The 20,955-nt window shown below is 41.8% G+C and overlaps 1 protein-coding gene across 1 annotated transcript in view; it reads right to left on the bottom strand.

Annotated features, from left to right (window-relative positions):
- The window catches only part of foxj3 (forkhead box J3), a 102,906-nt gene that overhangs the window by 8,381 nt on the left and 73,570 nt on the right, over positions 1 to 20,955 (bottom strand). Inside the window, exons 3-7 of the mRNA XM_068315104.1 lie at positions 16,329 to 16,403; positions 13,523 to 13,606; positions 12,088 to 12,189; positions 4,384 to 4,512; positions 2,076 to 2,250 (exon numbers count right to left, since the gene is read on the bottom strand). Coding sequence (XP_068171205.1) covers positions 2,076 to 2,250; positions 4,384 to 4,512; positions 12,088 to 12,189; positions 13,523 to 13,606; positions 16,329 to 16,403 — 565 coding nt within the window. The remainder of the gene's footprint in view (positions 1 to 2,075; positions 2,251 to 4,383; positions 4,513 to 12,087; positions 12,190 to 13,522; positions 13,607 to 16,328; positions 16,404 to 20,955) is intronic.

Below are 20,955 nucleotides of genomic sequence, written 5' to 3'. Positions count from 1 at the left end.
GAACAATGACAGTACTGTACTTTAAATTGTCATTTAATAAATAAATATTATTTAATTTACAAATAATTTTCAATCTATTAGAGAACAGTGAAAAAAACACAAATCGGAATGTCCCAAAATGTAAGGTGCTGCCTGTTAACATGGTATTAGTTTCTTTGTGAATAAACAGGTATGAATTATCAATACAGAATCATACAAAAACAGCCAAAAAGGAAAATACACAAAAGCTAAAACAAGCAATGACTTAAACTAACGTGATCATCAATCTCAAAAAGACATTTTTTGATCAAAAGTCATCTATATTTATTCTCAAACAAAAATGTAATGATGTGAATTAAACCTCCCAGATATTTAATTATACTGTTAAATTGATTAACTAGCTTGTTTCAGCTTCTCCACTATAAGGTTTTTGCTGATCAATCTCTATTGAAAACATTTTGGTGATGGGTTTAAGTGGACAAATAAAAAAATTAACAGACATCACCATGGACATCAAGATTCTATTTAAAAAAAAAAAAAAAACTTGTATGGCAAGTACCGTTATCTAAAACTTACTTCTAATTCCACATATAGCTTCAAATTGTCCTGAAATGTGTTACTTGACTACACCTGTTGTTGAAACACAAGATCCGGGACATTCACATGGAAAGCAAAGGTTAGGTTTATCATCTTAATATTTTATCAAATGTAGGATGCTAAGTAGTTCTACACTTAGACCAGCTGCCATGTTGTTGCATCAGGGAATCACTCAGCAGAAGTTGTCTCAAAGGTTCATGAGCCGTAGCAACCTCCTCTCTCCTGCCTCATGGATCTGGCTTGTCTTTGACAAATGCATTGGGTGTCAAGCTCTCTAATAGACAAGGCTAGAACATGAACATCTGCACACCCAACTGCAATCATCTGAGTGGCAGGGAGTGGACTTAAGAGGCGCTGTCCTTCACAGCTTTGGCGCCACAAACCTATTTCACTCGAGTGCTTTTAGAGCTGATTCTGGCCCTGCACCTCCACAATCGCTACATAACACTTACTGTAGGGGTGACAAAGGTGCATCTCTTATCGGCACAGACAGCCCATTGTCCAACCAGGGAAATACAGAAAGCAATTAATGCCACACCAGAATAATAATGCGAGCTCATTACCTATTATCAAAGCCAGTGAATTAGCTCACTGTCTACAGCAGCAGAGTGTGAAATCCTCCAGCTTGATTATTTACGCTTTTTAATTGCTAGAGCTTGTCTTGACTAAGAGATTTCCGTTTTATGCACAGAAAAAAAAGGTAACTTTCAACTAATGAAACATAGATGATAGATTACAGCAGGCCTCTTTGAAAATATTAGCATGAAATGCATTGATTTGTGAAAGTAGGTTACACACAGAAAGCTCAGTCTACTTTGCTTATAACTCGCTTGTCAAGTGCTCTTTGTTTATCAGTCAATCAGATTAAAAGCAAAAAAGCATTCTGTTCTGCAGGGAATCGCAAGCTTTAGGAAATCTGTGCTCTGTGTACCATTGCATATTATATCATACAAATTCCCCATCATTATGACAAATGAACCTCAAACCCCACAGATTAACTGAGGACTGCCGGTGCACTCTTCTAGTCTGATGAAATACAGCCCGTATGAAAAAACATTTAAAACATGTCAAGAGTCTGGAAACTTTCATGTAATTTAAAAAATGTTGAGCCGGACCAATAGAGTACGGTATTAATTCTGAATGAACCATTAAATAAATGCAATAACATCTCTTTACGTCCTTTAATGAAATATTTAAACATGATTTCTCCACTCTGCTTTTAAATAAGAAATGAGATTTTTCACACATTGCTTTTTCACACATTGCAAAAGACCATGAAAACACCACAACGTGTTATAGTAAAGATTTGTGCTAAAGGCTCGTCACTCAGTTGAAGATTTGCTCACTTCTCAATAAAACTAATTAGCATGTAAAGACCATCTATAGCCCCAGCAGTTAAGACCAAACCCACATCGTTCTGAGTAACATCCTGTTCCTTGACAAATGAAAACCGGGCTCTCCATTAGGTGTCGGATCAGTGCTCCTGTGAGGCCACTAACCTTGTTGACTAAAGGACTGCTCAAAAACAGACTTGTAAAGGCTGCGGAAGGAGGCACTGAGATCTTCAAATTCAGAGAACAGGAGTTGCTTATCCCTGTCTGGCATGTTGTACTGGGACTGGGGGGGCTGCTGGAGGCTCATTGACTGGGAAACAGGCTCTGGATGACTGGTCACCTGTGGAGATTAAGGGATAAAGAAAGATAAAGATTTAAAAGAGCAAAAAGCATTGCTTAGTACAAAATAAGATTATGTTTGATGTTTAATCTTTGAGGTTCTTTTTTTTGAAGGCACCTTGACTGATTCTGTTACATCTGAACAACAGATTACAAGGAGCACCAATGCTAAGAAAAGCAAACTATAATGACAAAACATACACAATGAAAATTATTGCTCAGAGACACCTACCATTCCCATCTGGTCAAGCAGCTGAAGATAAGAAAAAGAAACACCTCCAACAACAACTGTTTTATGTAAATATGAAAGTCAAACATGAGGATGTTCGATGCCACATTAATATCTTGTATCTGTCTGAAGAGGTGTCAGTCAGCTTCTTGGTTCACAAAGCATTACAAGACCATCACAAACGGGCACAAACCCGATAGTCAAGTGGCTGAGCAGAACATATTTCAGGAAAATCGATTGAAATACCTTGAGCAAAAAAGTAACCATTTTTCCCTGCATTTGTGTGGGCAATGTTAAGAACAGGACATGGGTATGAGGCGGACTATTCCCCACCAGCAAGATTCATCACTCCACAAGCAAAACCATCACCATTTCACAAAGCAGGACCTGTGTGCGATGTTAGCTAACATTACAAAAGAGGTCACACCAAAATTTAGACTGTTTTATCATAACAACTTCCAACATAATGAAAAGCATGGCTCACGGTTAAGGTTAGAGAACAAAGGTGACAATAACGCCAGAATATTTACTGTGAGCTGCTTCCACAGCTGAGAGAGAGAGAAGGAGAGAGAGAGAGAGAGAGAGAGAGAGAGAGAGAGAGAGAGAGAGAACTAACAGAGAAAAGGAGGAGAGAAATTGAGAGAGAGAGAAAAAGAAAGAGAAAGAAAAAAAGAGAGAGAAAAAGAAAAAGTGAGAGAGAGTGATAGTCAGAAAAGCCAGACAGAGAAAAAGAGAGAGCAGGAACCATAAAGAGACACAGAGAGCACATCCATCAGGCTGAGCCGATCGATGCCCAGAGCCTGGAGCAGGGAGCACTCTAGGATGTGGTAGGACCACACCAAAGAGGGGGGCATCTCTGGTGGGAGGACATCAGAAGAAGTGCTTCTCTTTGTCTGTCTTCCAGCGCGCACATTTTACTCTGTTTCCCTTAACCCTTTTTTGATGTTGTATTCCAGCGCATGTCCACCGTGAGCTTCGGTCTATTGCTGTTTACGGCTGAGCTCCTCTGAAGAGAGTCTCCTGGGGCGTTCTGATCGGATGAAATATGGGATCCAGTGCGCTTTCTAAGCTTAGCAGTAGCACTTTCATTCATACACGGTAGCTACCCAGCAGTTGGAAAAATGAACAAAATGAGAATTAATCATTTAGCCTTAGCGCTTTGCAGGTGGTGATGCAAAAACAGTTTATCAGTGACATTAAATGAATATTTTGCTATTAATAGCAGACTAGAAGACTTTCTTGAGCGAGACCTCAACAATCATCAGTAGGATCCTTCCCTCTATTCAGCATGAGCAGCAGCAGCAGAATTTGCAAAGAAAGTTGCTCCAGCAAGAACTTGATTGCAGTACTATATAATAATAATAATAATAATAATAATAATAATAATAATAATAATAATAATAATAGCAGTAATAGGTAATAGTAAAAGTAGTAATAGGTGTACATGAAGATTTCTCGGCCTGTCATGAGACACTTGTTGGACTGGGTTCACATCACATGCAGCATAAATGGGTCGGCTACTGTTGACAGATATTTGGTGGTTGTTTGTTCATTGGTGGTGCTTCATGTTGGTGCCAGAGGCAGTGTTTTCTTTCTATATGGATGTGTTCAGGTCCATCCACATGCTGAATCAAAGCTTACCATCTGGAAATTTTCAGATTGAACTTCTTTCATTTTTTTTTTTTACAGAATGTTAAGTATGTAGATGACAAAGAATGAAGGGAAAACGATTGTGAATGACATGTAAGTGGGATTCAGGGTAGAGACAGGATGTCCCTCATCTGTGTACTTCTAGTGGAAAATGAATTCAGGCAACTTCATGTTCCAAAGGACAATTTTAGATTGTATCACATACAAGAAAACTTTTAAAATGAACACTGCAGAGTCATGTTCCTGTGGTCTTACCGGTGTATAGCTGTGCACGCTGCCCACACTGTTGAGATTGACAGAGGCCAGACTCTGATCTGACAGGCTGTTGTTAAGGCTGCTTCTTGGACTATCACTCCCTTCCTGGTCTGTGTTGTACAACGCCACCTGAAACACGTAAATGAACATTAGATAATGCTCTCACAGAGACCCACTAATGCTTTCTCCCCTCTTGCTCATGGCAGAGCATGTTAGCATTCCGCTAAGATAATGGGTATGTGAGTTAATGTTGGTCTGGAGTTAAAGTAATTCTGACTGGAAATGCAAAGCCCAAGCATGCATGTGCTGCATGCAATAACATGCCATAATACCAGAGTAGTTGGTTTATTAAAAGTGTGCATGAGAGATCCAGACTGCTACTGAACAGCCACAACAGTCACTGAGGGGCTCCAGCCGCACGTGTAAAGGGGTCTGGAGACAGCCGAGAAATTCCCATCACTAAAGGTCACATTACTGGCGATGTCAGCCACATCTGCTAGCCAAGCGCAAATCCGTTTGGGACAGCTAACAAAGGATTTCAGTGCAGCCGAGACAGTGACCTTTCAATACAGTCGCAAAACTAGCCAAACCACTTCAAGACAACAATCTTAATTATCGTCTAACAAGGTTAAGTCCTCCCACCCTGCTCAAATAAATTGCTCCATCGGACAATTAAGAGTAAGAAGAATGATCCAGATAATGACATTAATGACACCCACAGAGAATTGCCCATGTGTGGAGTTTTGTATTGTGAGAAAGAAATGGCAGTAATGCACTGATGGTGTTGCAGTGGAAGAGGACCTAGCAGTCTATTGTGTGTGTGTGTGTGTGTGTGTGTGTGTGTGTGTGTGTGTGTGTGTGTGTGTGTGTGTGTGTGTGTGTGTGTGTGTGTGACTGGGAGCAGCATGGTGGCTTCTCCTCATCACTGGGAGTTGAACAGAGTGGGGTCTGTGCTCAGCACAATGAGGCAGCAGTGGAATCAGCCTTCAGGCAGCCAGATTAGCTCAGCCCTGCCTCTTAGCAGCAGTGGACTGAGGCCTCTTGTCTTTCTGCTGAGGAACAAAAAACTACCAGAGGCCACAAGGAGGCAAAGGAACCCAGGTAGCTCTGACTGTCTTTTCTGCTATAACTGACTGGCCAGCTGAATGAGAGGTTTTTATGAATCCAGGACTACAAACAGTGTGATCACATTCAGCCTTCATTATGGATCTTTCTAAAATGTGATTCAAAAGATATTGTGCTCAAATAGACACAATGGCAAAATGCTGAATACACAAATATTGTAGATGGTGGAGGGGGAAGGCTGAGGGAGAGAAGAATAGGGAGGTGGTAATAGAAGCTCATTAGGGAACTCGCCTTGGTGTGGGTTTGGCTTCAGTGTTCATTAGTGTGAAGGGGAACTCATTGAACAGCTAAGACTGAGGTCTTAAGCACATCCACAAATTCAGCCCTACAAACCTAATCAAAAACAGTGTGCCACAGAAGTATAAATGTTATGTGTAATGAAGTCATTAAACAGCATTTAAGCCTCGAATCTCTCACCGCAATCTATTTCTATTCCACTCACCCATAAAGTGTGATGATATCAAAACCTCATTGCTCTGTGGCTTACGCAGACTCCAAAGTCCCCCGAGTAAAGATGCCTACTCAAGCATGCACTGCCAGACAAACACCCAGACATACATGTAAGCGAGCACACACACACACACACACACAAAGCACAGGCACCAACTTCAACAGGCTGAGATGTGCACAAAGGTAAGATAACACACACATAAAAACACGAGAGACAGAGGCAGACATGCTTGTACAGGCAGGAGTGGCTCTACGGTGTTAGCGAGCAGGCAGAGCCAGTCAGAGTGCTATTCTTAGTAATGAATTAAGAAAAAGGCCTAAAGTGTCTTTAACATGGGCACCTAATCTGGAGCATGAGACACGGATTATGAAATCAAAGCAAGATTGGCCCAGGTGTCTCCAACAATGCCAGTTAGAGTTCTGTTCAATTCCTTCATGCAGGGTTGAACAGACAGGGAGAGGCGGAGAAGAAAGGGATACAAGAAAGAAGAGGGGAAAAAGGCCAGAATGTTCATTGGAAAACAGATTTTCAACAATCCCCCCTTTCCCTTCATCATAAAACTTTTGTGCCAGATATTAAGTGCCACCTCAAAACACAATCTTTGTGTGTGTGTGTGTGTGTGTGTGTGTGTGTGTGTGTGTGTGTGTGTGTGTGTGTGTGTGTGTGTGTGTGTGTGTGTGTGTGTGTGTGTGTGTGTGTATAATGTCCATCAGGAGAGATAAAAGGTTTTTTCTGGTTTAGTAGTTGTCTGACCCGCATTTCCAATTGGTCTATCTGTGAAGGCGGGAATGAGGGAAAGAGACTGGAATAGAAAGGGAGGGAGAGAAAAACAGAGAGGGAATTCCTGTGGCTTGGCACACCGCACTCAAAGAGGCGTGGCCTGTTGTGTGTTTACAGTCGGAGAGGATGAGAAACAAGCTCTGAGGAGTCGGGGGCTTCAGATCTGTTGCTGTCACACTTTGTCTCTTGTTACATTTGTACTGCTGTAGCACTTTTTTTTGGTCACAATCAAGTGAACAAAGAAGCAAATCGATAGCTCTATTCAACAGCATTCCAATTGCACAACTGTCAAGTTCTCTGCTTGTTCTTCTGAGTTACTTGACGAGAGGTATTTAATGGCAGGCGTCCAGACCCTAAACTGTCAGCTCTTTACATTAGAGACTCATTACACTGTCACTGCTGGTGGGGCTGCAGCAAGTGTTTCTTTGTAGAAATCAGGGAAGAAAAACGACTGAGTTTCTCCACACTCATGCCTGTACACCGACATGACAAACTGCATGGCCACTACAGATCCAGCTTCCATCTACTGGTCAAAAGACCCTTTTCTACAGGCTGTTCAGATTGACTGTTGCGCCTTTTTCTGCTCCTCTCTGTTGTAGACAGTAATGAAGGCAGAATGAGAGGTTCACTGTTGTTCTGCATCTGAGCAGGAGTGGAGGTGGTAACAGCTCTAACCAGGGGATTTAAAATAAAACAGCTAGTTGTAGTTTCCTTTCAAGCAGTTCACCTGATACGACACACATTGTATTTGATATATTTATTTTAATACATTATTTTTGGACTTTGAGGATGTTGATATCACTCTTTTCCTTTCGGCTTTTCTCATCAGGGGTCGCCACAGCAAATCGATTGCCTCCATCTAACCCTGTCTTCTGCATCCTCTTCTCTCACACCAGCTACCTTCATGTCCTCTTTCACTACATCCATAAACCTCTTTGGTCTTCCTCTAGGCCTCCTGCCTGGCAGTTCAAAACTCAGCATCCTTCTACCAATATATTCACTATCTCTCCTCTGGACATGTCCAAACCATCTCAGTCTGGCCTCTCTGACTTTATCTTCAAAACCTCTAACATGTGCTGTCCCTCTGATGTACTCATTCCTGATCCTATCCTTCCTGGTCACTCCCAGAGAGAACCTCAGCATCTTCATCTCTGCTACCTCCAGCTCTGTCTCCTGTCTTTTCCTCAGTGACACTGTCTCTAGACCAAACAACATTGCTGGTCTCACCACAGTTTTGTACACCTTTCCTTTCATTTTAGGTGTGATGTGTGATAGAAGAGTTTTAACCGACACTTTTTTCCATCCGTACCATCCTGCCTGTACACGCTTCTTCACCTCTTTTCCACACTCTCCATTGCTCTGGACTGTTGACCCTAAGTACTTAAAATCCTCCACCTTCTTGATCTCTTCTCCCTGTAACCTCACTCTTCCACTTGGGTCCCTCTCATTCACACACATGTACTCTGTCTTACTGGCTAACCTTCATTCCTCTCATTTCCAGGACAAACCTCCAACTTTCTAGCTTCTCCTCCACTTGTTCCCTGCTCTCACTGCAGATCACAATGTCATCTGCAAACATCATAGTCCATGGAGATTCCTGTCTAACCTCGCCTGTCAGTCTGTCCATCACCATAGCAAACAAGAAAGGGCTCAATGCTAATCCCTGATGCAGTCCCACCTCCACCTTGAACTCCACTGTCACACCTACAGCACACCTCACCACTGTCTTACTGTCCTCATACATGTCCTGCACCGCTCTAACATACTTCTCTGCCACTCCAGACTTCCTCATACAATACCACAGTTCCTCTCTGGGCACCCTGTCATAAGCTTTCTCCAGATCTACAAAAACACAAGGCAGCTCCGTCTGGCCTGCTCTGTACTTCTCTATCAACATCCTCAAAGCAAATACTGCATCTGTAGTACTCTTTATTGGCAAGAAACCATACTGCTGCTCATAAATTCTCACTTCTGCCCTTAGTCTAGCTTCAACTACTCTTTCCCATAACTTCATTGTATGGCTCATTAGCTTTATTCCTCTGTAGTTGCTGCAACTCTGCACATCTCCCTTGTTCTTAAAAATGGGCACCAGCACACTTCTCCTCCATTCCTCAGGCATGTTCTCACTATCCGAGATCCTGTTGAAAACCTAGTCAGAAACTCTACTGCCACCTCTCCTAGACACTTCGATACCTTCCTCTCAGTCAAAGGATTAAGTTCAAAATCTTACTCCTGGTCTACAAAGCACTGAACGGTCACAGACCAAAATACATCCTGGACTTCTTAGCTCTTTATGAACCACCCAGAGCCCTCAGGTCATCAGGGAGAGGTTTATTGTGTGTTCCCAGAATCAGATCCAAAAATAGCAAAGCAGCATTCAGCTATTACTCTCCTCACCTGTGGAACAAAATTCCTGAACACATCAGGTCTGCTCAAACTGTCAGCTATTTGAAATCTGGCCTGAAAACAATATTGTTTACTGTAAGTTTCTATTACAGTAATTAAATACATTTTTGACTTTTCATGCACTTTTATTTGCTAAACTGTTTGATTTCTATGATTTTAATGTTTCATTTTAATGTCTAAATTTTAATTATCTTTATAATTAATTTTAAAGTTCTATGCTGAATGTGTTTTTTTGCCATTGTAAAGCACCTTGAATGTGCCTTGTGTAGAAATTGTGCTATACAAACAAACATGTCTTGCCTTACACTGCTGGTATTTCAGAAAAAAAAGGAAAAAAAGACAATTTCCAGTAAACACAACACTTCAAATCTGGTAACACACTAAGACAGAAGCTGGTCCAACCTAAGGACAAAACAACAAAACAAAAACAGAACAACGTAGTGAATGCTGTCCAACGCAGCAAGGAATGCAGGGACATGCACATTGGAGAGACCAAACAATCACTCCACAAGAGTATGGCTCTACACAGGAGAGATACCTCCTCAGGACTAGACTGAGCTGTCCATCTGCACCTGAAAGATATCATTCACCATTCATTTGAGGACAGTCATGTCCATCTACCAGACACCTTCAATGCAGCACTGTCCTCCATCTCCAGAAACCACAAGAACCATTCCCACCTGGGTGCACCTCACCATAGCAACTCACACGAGGGTGGGCGGGACAACGACTCTTAAGAATGATAACGACTCTTCATAAGAAGAATGTCGTGGTCGTTTCGGTTGTTTGTTCTCTGCTCAAACAAAAGCATAAGTATCTAGATTCTCTACCAGCCAATAGGGAAATGAAAAAAGCCTCTTTGATGAGAGGATAATGTCTTCAGCCAACCTTAAGCAAGTCCACCTGATTTTTTGTGCTCTTTTTGATGTCAGTTGGAAGTCGTACACAAGCAGCAAGGGTGAAAACTTTCACAAGTTCTTATAGCATTCTGTTTAAAAAGTCAATAAAACAATCCCAAAAGGTTTACCCACACATTTACTTTATGAAAAAGAACAGTAAGCAGATGGGGTAGATTTGCTCCACTCCACTCTCAGCCATTCTGAGTACCAGTGTGGTGTTAACAGTGATGGATTTGGGTTGAGATGACTGTTGCCAAAGGTGAGTCCCACCAATACTCAAGGTCTAGGCAGACTTTACTCAGCTGAAAAAGCATTAGCTTTCTAGCTAACTAACCTAACACAAGCTCTGATTGCAGGTAATCCTCAACATACGAACATTCAACTTGTGAACATTTGTAGATATAAACCCCACACCCCCATATCCCACTACTGCAGTTCCTCTTTTTGACGCAACCCCCCGCCAAGAAGCACCATTCCATAAGTGCATCTCCAACACTCATCTCGCCCACCTTGTTCTTATATGCGTCTCTGTGGGCATCTCAGCAAATCAGGCTTCAATCTTGGATACTTCACTGCAGTAGTCCCGAGCCTTTTTGGCTCCACAGACCAATTTAATGTCAGACAATATTTTCACGGACCGGCCTTTAATGTGTGGTAGATACATACAATAAAATGAAAATGGAACAATGAACAGAAAAATTGGTATTTTCCAGCTGTATATTTCTTCGAAGTCGTAGGTTCTCCTTCTGTCTCCTCACTTTGCTAGCTTGGGAGTATCAATTTAGCAGTAATGTATTCTGTGTTACTGGCCGGAACGGTTCCTTTAAGAAGGTAGCCATCTGTCTGAGGCAAGTATCTTGCGTCAAGAGTAACTCATAAACAGATGTGGCAAAGGGAATTTTTCAAAGCGAGATATTGCCCAGAATAATAAACAAAAATAATATAATTTATGAAATCTTTCTGTGCAGTACTAATTCACCCACAGACCGGTACCAGTCCACGGCCTGGGGTTTGGCATCTAAAGTTACAATATAGTACTACAGTATTTTATTTTATTTACATGTTGTTTCTGGTAAGTCTTAGAGAATAGAACTTTTGTATTTAGAATAGTAATGGCATTGAAATGGCAAAATGGCAATTATAGATTGAATTTAATAAATAACGACTTATGAACAACCTCTGGGAACCAATTGTGTTTGTAGGTTGAGGACTACCTGTACACCCAAAGACAGACACAGCAAAGAGAATAACAAGCAGCAGTTGAAGATTACATGAGTAACACGGTTCCCCTACGATTTTCTGAACTACCTTGGAATTCTGTCCATATTTTACAAGTTGTGCCTTTAAACATTTCTTTTTTGCTAATGCTTGCAGCAAATGAATAAGCCACTGTTGTAGGCTTTTTAAAAGTACACCTGAGAGCTGCCCCCACTGGGCTTAAAGGATGAGAGCTTAAGGTTAAAAAGCCTATTTAAAATTACAGAGTCAACAGCACACTTTCAACGAGCGGTCCCTGCAGCTTTGCTCTGTGATGTTAAAGTGTTTTCAAGCTTTTACACATATTAAAAAAGCAACAGTGAGCAGGCAGCACTAGCAGCAGGGGTGGTCACCTGTAATGAGGCCACAGACTGAGAAACATGACTCTGGGTGTCAACCTCCAATACGGGTTCAAATATAGTCACCGAATGCAGCTTGTCGTGTATCCTATTTCAAGTCTGTACAGGGCTGTGTTAGATATTTTAGGCTGTAATGTGCTAAGTATCAGTGCAAGCATCATAATCCTGTGCTGAAGATAACAAGAGCCTCCCGCCTTTTGTGGAGGAAAAAGGTGCTGCACTGCAGTTGTGTATTTTGGTGTGGGTTGCATAGCAGAGGAGCTTTAGGCATATGAGCATGTGCTTTTGTGTATCTCCCCTCCACTATAGTGCTCCTCTCTCTGTGGGGAGTAGTGCTGTAGGTGGTTGGAGAAGTGGGTGGGGTCAGGGTGCAGTCATGTAGCCAGGTGTGTGTTGGAGCTTGAGGCAGGATGGGTGGTTATAGTACCTTGTTAGTCACAGTGTTGATTGCCAGCGTTGGAGAGGCACTTCCAGAGATCATAGACTCCATCCCCAAAGACTCCGACTCCAGGCTGTAGGGCGTAGAAGCCTGTGGGTGTTGGGGGTGGGGTGTTGAGGAAGAATAATGATGATAACAATAATAATAATTATAATAATAATGATGACGATAGTAAAGATTAAACATCGAATACATGAAGGTACAAGTTGCAAGGCCTATGTTAGATTTATCAAAAATCTAGTCAGACTAGCTACATATCCATCTACACACCTTTCGCTATACAACAGATACACATTTATTTAGGTCACATTTGAATTGTGCTTTCAGAGAAGATGGGACAGCTCCCATCTCCAATCTCACCTCACACCCAAATACACAAAAAGAGCACACATACACTCAACCTCATCTTGGGGTACAGATGCTTTGTTGTGAGAGATAACTCTGCCCAGCCTGTCTCTCAGAACTGCTTATGAGGATTGGTTGCCTACAATACCAATATTCATGATAAACATAAATGAGATTTCACAAACCCTCGCTTTCAATTTCTTAACAGAAAGCCTTATAAGCAGACAGTGTCGGAGGGCACAAAGTGAACTGTCTGTTCATTTGAGTCACACTGTAACAAAGAGAAATGCATATGGAAAGCTTTGGTTCAATAATCATCGCAAGGTATTTTCTACCTTCACAGTTTTTGGAATGTAAATTTTCACACCAGGAAAAGACACAGGTTGTGAGAGGAATCTGACAATATTTAGACATCAGGACAGCTACATTGCCAGAATGTACTAGGAGTTTTATGTTGTCTATGTGCTTGTGTATCAGAAGGCAATGACATTTCTAAGTGCCTGCTGATTTGCTAGTCTATCAGGATCCACCTCTCCTAGTAACTTTTGGTCACCCACAATGTGGTGAAGGAGAAAATAAGAGACCAGTGCATTGGGATAGCCCAGGACCAGGTCAATCTGAACAGCTCACTAAAACCTCTACAGCTGTATATAATGCTGGGTAAAACTCATCCATAATTAAAGACAAAAGCTCTTGCTCAGAATAGCTGGCGCACACAGCACTGCATTAATTGATGTTTGTTAAAAAAAAGTGAATGTACAATGTAATTTATGTAATGGCTGCCTGGGGCATAGTTTATTAATAAGGACCACACTTCTTGACAGGCTAGTGAAGCAGCATAGAGAGGCAGTTACATAAAGTCTGAATATGAACTCCTGCTTAGTCCGTGTGTGTGCTCGTATATGAGTGCTATGGAAAGAGTGGGAGAGAAAGGAGGGTAAAAGGAAAAGAAAACTGAGGCAAAAGTAGAGCCACAGAAGCACAGATGAATCGTGACGCAAGTGAAGAGGGGCGAGACGTTCGGGAAGAGGAACACATGTAGACAAATGTGTTTCTCTCATCACATCATCACACTTACCCGCTCTCCAGACCGTGGCCTCTTCTTTGGCCGTGTAGGCAAGGCATCCTCCTTTGGGTTGGTGTCAATGGCCCAGTAAGAGCCCTGCACAGAGGAGAACCTGATGTTTAGCTGACAACACAACAAATAACTTTGCCACGTGACATCCCTATAGTGTTTGCACCAGATTGAGGTGTTTCCCCTCTGACACAACAGGACCTAAACATCAGATCTTTTCTTCTGTGCTGGAACTTTCCTGATTATGACCAGTGTGCCTCATCTGCTATTTGAAAATATGTCCCATCATGTATATTTTTGAGTTGATAGCACTTAACTTGTGTGGTGTAGAGGGTTTTATTCATTAGAAATGGCTTGGCTTTTCCTCTTGTGACTGCTAATAAATTAGAGGTTAGTGGGGCAGCTGGTGGTGCTGAAACTAAGCCTCTCCTGAAGCCATACTCCTTCAGCCTCAGGTAACGTGTCAGAGAACTGTTGCCAATATCACAGGTTCCACAGTCTCAGTGCAGAAATCAAGGAAGCATTGGGCATTGATTGAGGAAAATCAAGGCAAAAATACTGGACTGGCACTTGGGCATCAGCGTGCAATTCAACAACTAGGTGCATTATTTAGCAAATAAAGCTGCACTTTATTTATTTTTCTACGTGTTTTTGTCCAAACAACAAGATAGGAGCTTACAGTACATATTTTTACCTTAAGGGTCTGCCAAGTTCTAAATTTATTATTAATATTTTATAACTCTCCCTGATAAAATCTCTCAATTGTCAAGAGAAAGTGAGATCAGGACCTTTAAAATTACTCCCTCAGCAGAGAATTGTTATTTCCATTAGAGATTAACTGAACAACAGCAGAGGTCACACAACAATCTGTACCTCAACTTCTATACAATAACCACTGCATGCACAATGGACTGTACTTCCTAGAGTTAAAAAATCTTCTATGTTCCACAGCCCACTTATAATACTGGTGCAACTGTTGTAATGAAAATCCAAAATTGGCCTATATTCATCAAGAATATATGTGCAATTATGTGTAATATGTGCAAGGCTTTGTGGTCAATTAATAATTTCCTCAGAGGGAAGAATAATCCACAGTACAATCAACCAGCATGAGGAAACCTTTCATATAAGATATGGAAATGTGTTGAAAAGATTCATTACAGACACCATGTTTTCTACAAGAAGGTGAAAAAAGTAAATCTATGTCATGTCTATCTACATGCTACAATGCAGGGGTTAATTGCAGGGATACAGATGCAGATGTTTTCAAATTATGTGTAACAAAGACAAAAAGACATGGTGCACATTAAGTTAACCCTAATGAAGGAGAGTTTCTGCATTTCACTATACAATCCTCTAGAGATTTTGCAGAAAAAACCCTCATGCAAAAGTCATTAAATTATTCAAAAATATACTGCAACATACTGTAGCAATGCCAAGTAGAGTGTGTCCGTGGAGTCTTGAGGAAACATTGTAACATAGCCACAAAAATTTCTGCAGTCATAAAACAAAGGGTGTTGGGGGTGTTTTTTTGATTACAGATGTGCTCTCTTTGCACAAATGACCTACTTCATTTTCATACATCAACATAAATTATATCATTTACCTCCCTTTCTTTGTGTAAATACAGGAAGGACAAACACAGCAAACTCAGCCATCATCATAAAAAAATTAACCGGTAAAATTGTAGATTATTAGTGGCTACATTTCTATGAAGTAGACAGGATGTAGGTATGTACAATACCAAGTGTCATCTCGAGACACCATCTCTGAGAGGAAAACAGTCTGAGAGTGACATGACTCCTATCTCATCCAACCAGCAGTTCTCATATTCCTGCCACATTACAATATTGATGCACATATCAAGAGCGGCTAGAGCCTCTTTGAAGTTGTCTTCGGGGGGGAGGGAGTGAGGAAAATTCCAAATTAAACATTAAGGATGCGAGCATGTTGGCCATGCATTTGGAATGGGATCCATACACCAATAGATTATTTTGTATTTAGTGGAGCAGCTCCCAGGAGTGTGAATATCAGAGGATTACAGAAAAACATGAAATTAGCATTCAGTCCCCATCCCCTACACAGCTAGGCATAGCTCTTCATGATGTGTCTGAGTGTGCATGTGAGTGTGCAACTATTTGTGTGGTTCCCAAAGTGTATGTAGCATATAGTCTGATGCTACCAGGATAAAATCTGGGTTAGGCTATACGTTATATACACGCCATCATAGTAAATATCATACTAAATATAGGAGCATAGGCTCCTTTTTCATGAGCTGCTCTGTGGACCAGGAGCCAGTATTTATTAGATCACCATAGACTGCCATGTATATTGGGTAGAAAAAGCAAATCTAGGTGGTCCTATTGAGATTCAAATGTTAAATTATCATGTTGGGTTTCTACTCTGTTTTACACATAAATAAAACAGGATACAGAGAGCAAATGCCTTTGGGATGTGAGGTTCTAGCAATGACCTGGCTTGCTCTCTTTTCTTACCACTCTGATTTTTCCCCTTTCACCCACATCTACTGTCTCTGCTGTCCAAAAGACTACTCTCTCCCCAGAATTGAAATGCAGTTCTGTGGGGGTGAGAGGTTCATAACAGACAGATTAAGAGCATGCCATGCATTTTCAGACTGTCAGAATCTTGGCAACCATTCAGAGGTAACATATTTCCAGCACAGCTAGCATGATACATACATAAAAACGTGACAGTGAATTCTGCCGACTATGAAGCTAAACATTGTTCTACTGGTTTTCAGGATTACACACATTTGTCTTTATACCCAAATCCATGATTAAAGTCTTACCTTTCCTGGGTCATCTTTGGAGCGAGGCACTTTGAGAAAACACTTGTTCAATGACAGATTGTGCCTTATTGAATTCTGTAGAGGGAGTGAAAGAAAGAAAGAAAGAAAAAGGGGGTCAGGTGCGTCCACACATCAAGAATCAGATCACGCTAACCTGTCTGTTGTACTTGAATGTGGAGAACATTGCTGACAACAGACAACTTGTTGCTATGTTTCATTTATGCTTCGTCATATCTCCTGCCATTGATATAAGCTTGTCTCAGGTATTAGACCTGCCCTATTGCTGTGTCCAGATTTCACTCTAAAACCACATACACTAATGTAATCTGAGTACCACAAAACCCGAAGTAATGACTCTCATCAATATACAATAAACTGCATTCTGGTTGCACAAATATATTGAATTCCACAGTGCCAAAAATAGGAGCCAGAAGGAATCCCACACTGGGATGGTTGCTGATACCAGGCCCTGATATTAATTAATGCTTCAGCGAGCTCCTGTGGGGCAGGAAATAAATTATGTAGATCATTCTGAAAGTTAACTCATTACAGTGTTACAAGCTACTCCATGGCAGTGAAGTGGGAGGCTCATCCAGCTGCCTGATTGGGGAGGGGTGGATTGAAGTAGCCACAAGGGCTGGAGAGCGACGCTTCAGTCCTGGGTTAACCAGCTATAGCAAAGCCCTCAGACTAGCAGGAGGCAGGCCAGCGGAGGCTCAGGAGAGCCAATGGATGGACACGTTTCTCCACTCTACTGTATGAAGTGGTATTGACAGATGGCCACACTGAAAAGCTGTAGGATTCTCTGATGAATCCAACGGATGCATGGGATGAGTAGAGAGACAAAGATTGAAAGACAGAGTGAGAGAAAGACAGTGAGCAAGAAAGACAGAGAGACAGAGAAACAAAACAAGAATGAGAGAGCAAGCAAGACAGAGAGAAGAGAGACAGTGAGTGAGATGGGGGGGGGGGGGGCAGACCTCCAAGCGCTTGAGATGGGAGCTGCTTGTTCAACAGTAAAGGCAATTATACCACAGGAGGGATGATAATGACAGCCTCATTGTAATGCTGTCAATCTTCTTGCTTAAATCACTCTGAAATGCCAAAGCAATCCAGACAAAGTCTAACAATGTTCTGCAACAGAAAATATAGAGAGGTGCCACAGACAAAATAATTCCGTTTGTTGTGCTAGAAGCGAATATTTTTAGGAAACTGAACCCGCAATTTCTTGGCTATTTGGGTAATTGTCCTCAGGTTTAAAATAAGGGTGTGAAATTCTGGTGTTTGCTCCCTTCACAAAGAACCTATGTTACAACTGACCCCGAAACAGTTGTTCTCTACACTGGCTTCATGTTTAAGACTAGCCTACAGGGCAGGAAAGAGAAACACTCCATCTGACCTCTAAACCTCAGCCAAACCACACACTTTGGCACAACCACAGCACAAAAAAGCATAATACCCTGTGGTCACTTGCCTTAGCCAAACCTCTAGTCTTTTCTGGCCCTTCAATGGTGGAATGAGCTACACACTGAAGTCAGGACAGCACAGCCACAGCCCTTCTACTACAAGTTGAACATCCAACTGTTTAGACTACTCCTTGACACACAATGCTAGCACTTAGCAGTGAAAGATCTGATGGAGTCTCAACTGATTGTATGGTTGGAGTCACTTTGTGTCTGTACATAAATGTCCGCAAAATTAATGCCGGTCAAATATGACACGATTTCAACCCAAAGTGAGAAAACAGAGTCCCCAAGATAGGCTTAACAACAATCTCTTAAGGAATCAAAACTGTTCCATTCAAATCATGACTCGAAGTCAACAAAAAAACAGGCAAAAAAAGAACAAAACTGTGCTCTTATGCACATCTAAATTTTTAGATATGCAAATTTATTCACATATTTTTCATCAATCTAATTAACTGATTGGTTTTTTTAACCATGCTCTAGACACAAAATCACCAGGGCTTGACACCTCCATCCAATGGAAATGTAACAAGACAGGCTGAGTGGCAGTGACATGGGGAAGCTAGGAGCATGGTACAATAAGGGTACTGAGTTTGGTGGCGTGTATTTAACTCAAGATCATGCCTTCACTCATTCATACATGTTTTTCCTTGTACTAAAGCCCAGACTGATTATTTTTACACAGGCAGCTGTGACAATTACAGGCCCTGTCCTATTAGCCACTCTGTCCCTTGTCTCAGTTCAGATGAATAAAACAATGTGATCATGCATAGTGGATGGTGACAAACAGATATGAAGCTCTTCATTTAGCCAGCCTTTGCTACTTTAAATGCCTGAAACATGTTAAACTTGGGAGTGTGACAGCAGCACTGTACGTAATGCAAACAGCACAATACCATGAACACTTTCATTGAACAGCCTCTGTAGTACATGTGAGTATGTTTTACACTTGATGCCAGGCGGACAGAAGCAGCTGAACAGAGAGGTGGCTCTGTCCATTAGGGACCTTCTGCCTGGCCCTAAATCATTGATAAAGCTGAGTAGCTGAGATCCACCTTACATTAGAAATTTACTTTTTAATGAACTCTGCTTGCTTGGTCTCTTCTATTCCAGACAGGCCCTGCGTCCTTGACATACCATATTTGCTAGTACTTCAGACTTCAGTGCTGTGAAATAGTCTAGGCTTTTGATCATTTACTGAGAAGCAAGAACATAAACATAAGCTGACTTTACAATATTACAACAGCAGCATGGGAAGGAAAAAGTCCAACAATGACAGCGACAGTGGCAGAATTTGAATGATTGTATTGCATTTGCTGAGTAGGAAATAAAGGTGAGGTGAAGACAATAAGACAGATGAAAAATTAAGGCCAATTATATCTGTCCACGTCAGCATGTTAGCAGCAGGTCCCATGATTTATTGAAGTCACTGTGAGTATATGCTTTAAGACAAAAGTCTATGTTGGCACCATGCTATAAGTTGATCTACAGCACAGATGAGTTGGAGTACTTAGAAGAGGCCAAAGGGTGTGAACAGTGGTGCACAAAGTGGTGCACGTCTCACTACAGGAGTCCTACCCAGTCTCTGCCTACTACCTGCATCTCCCACAGAGCACTTCATGATCAAACTGAGCACAAGTCTGTGTGTGCATGCACACCTCATACACCTTAACACACACACACACACACACACACACACACACACACACACACACACACACACACACACACACACACACACACACACACACACACACACACATAATGGAACCTGCCTGCTACCAAATGGTGTTGATTTAACACACTAGGACAGAAACGAAGGCATACGCAGCTCCGCCTTCGCTGCCCTCACCCATCCACCCCCACCCACCCCACCGAGAAACACTGCAGCACAGCAGAGGGCCCAACAGGGGAAAGTAGGTCACGCTGACCTCTGCGCGCCGCATGTCAAACATTCAGAGTGAGCTAAAAGGACAAGTCATGTCAGAACCCCAGTCCTCACAGATGGGGAGGAGGGGGCAGCCTGTGCACGTAGTCAGGGAGCCTGGGGAGGGAGGGGATGCTGGGACAGACACATGTATGAACACATACTTGTTAAGATGTACAGATGAACATCTGCTAAAGAGGAAGACATAATGTGGTCCAACATGAGCAAGTCAATACCTGTCTGGGCTCCTGGACATTCACACAATATTTCGGCAAATGTGTGCTTGAATGTTTTATTTTTAAAAAAAGAGCCTATCCAACCATACAGATCCACTAAACTAGGAGTCAAACTAATTTTGGTTTGGGGCCGCACATGACTTAATCTGATCTCAAGGGATACAAATCAATAAACTCATAGCTAGATAATACAGAAGCAACAATAAACCCACTTTTTTATAATTAGTGTAAAGAAGGAGTAGATTATAAAAATCTGGGGCTGGACGCCCTGGTTCTCAGTGTATATTTGAAAACACACTAAACAGGTGGTAGATGGTGGTGTCCATCCATCCATTTTCTTGCAGAGAATTGCTTTGCGAATCACAAGTGTGGAGCCTATCCCAGCTGAAAACAGGCGATAGATGGGGTACACTCCAGACGTGTTGCCCTTGCATCACAGAGCCACTTGACAGACAAACAACCACTGATGCACACTCACACCTACGGGCAATTTACAACTGATCAATTCACCTAAATTCCATGTTTTTGGAGATAGTAGGATAGTAGGAACATGGAGGGAACGCAGACACGGCAAGGACATACGAACTACACAGAAAAGACTCAAACCCAGAACATTCTTGCTGTGAAGCAACAGCGCAACCCACTGTGCCACCATGCTGTTCAAAATCATCACAACATTGGGGTTGCACTAGCCATTCGCCTCTTTGCCATAGGTGAAGTAAATTTCATATGGCTAAAAGGTTTTTAGCTTGTGTAGCCACAGTGGTGTTCTTATTTTTAGGAAAAAAAGTCTAAAACTTACAACTGTTTTGGACTCACGAAAATCCCCGAGCGATAACATAAGAAAACAATAGCATGCTGCTATTTCGGCATGCCGACTGATGTAGCCGAAGTGACCCGAATGCTCCCGATCATTAAATATGCACTCGGGTCATGACCGCCTCTTGCCCAATAAAAAAAACTAGGGCTGTCACTAATGCGTTAATAAGATTAATTAA

This window comes from Antennarius striatus, chromosome 5 (assembly GCF_040054535.1).
Source record: "Antennarius striatus isolate MH-2024 chromosome 5, ASM4005453v1, whole genome shotgun sequence".
NCBI lineage: Eukaryota > Metazoa > Chordata > Actinopteri > Lophiiformes > Antennariidae > Antennarius > Antennarius striatus.
The sequence above is the reverse complement of the archived record's forward strand: the minus strand, read 5'-3'. Positions and strand labels throughout refer to the sequence as shown.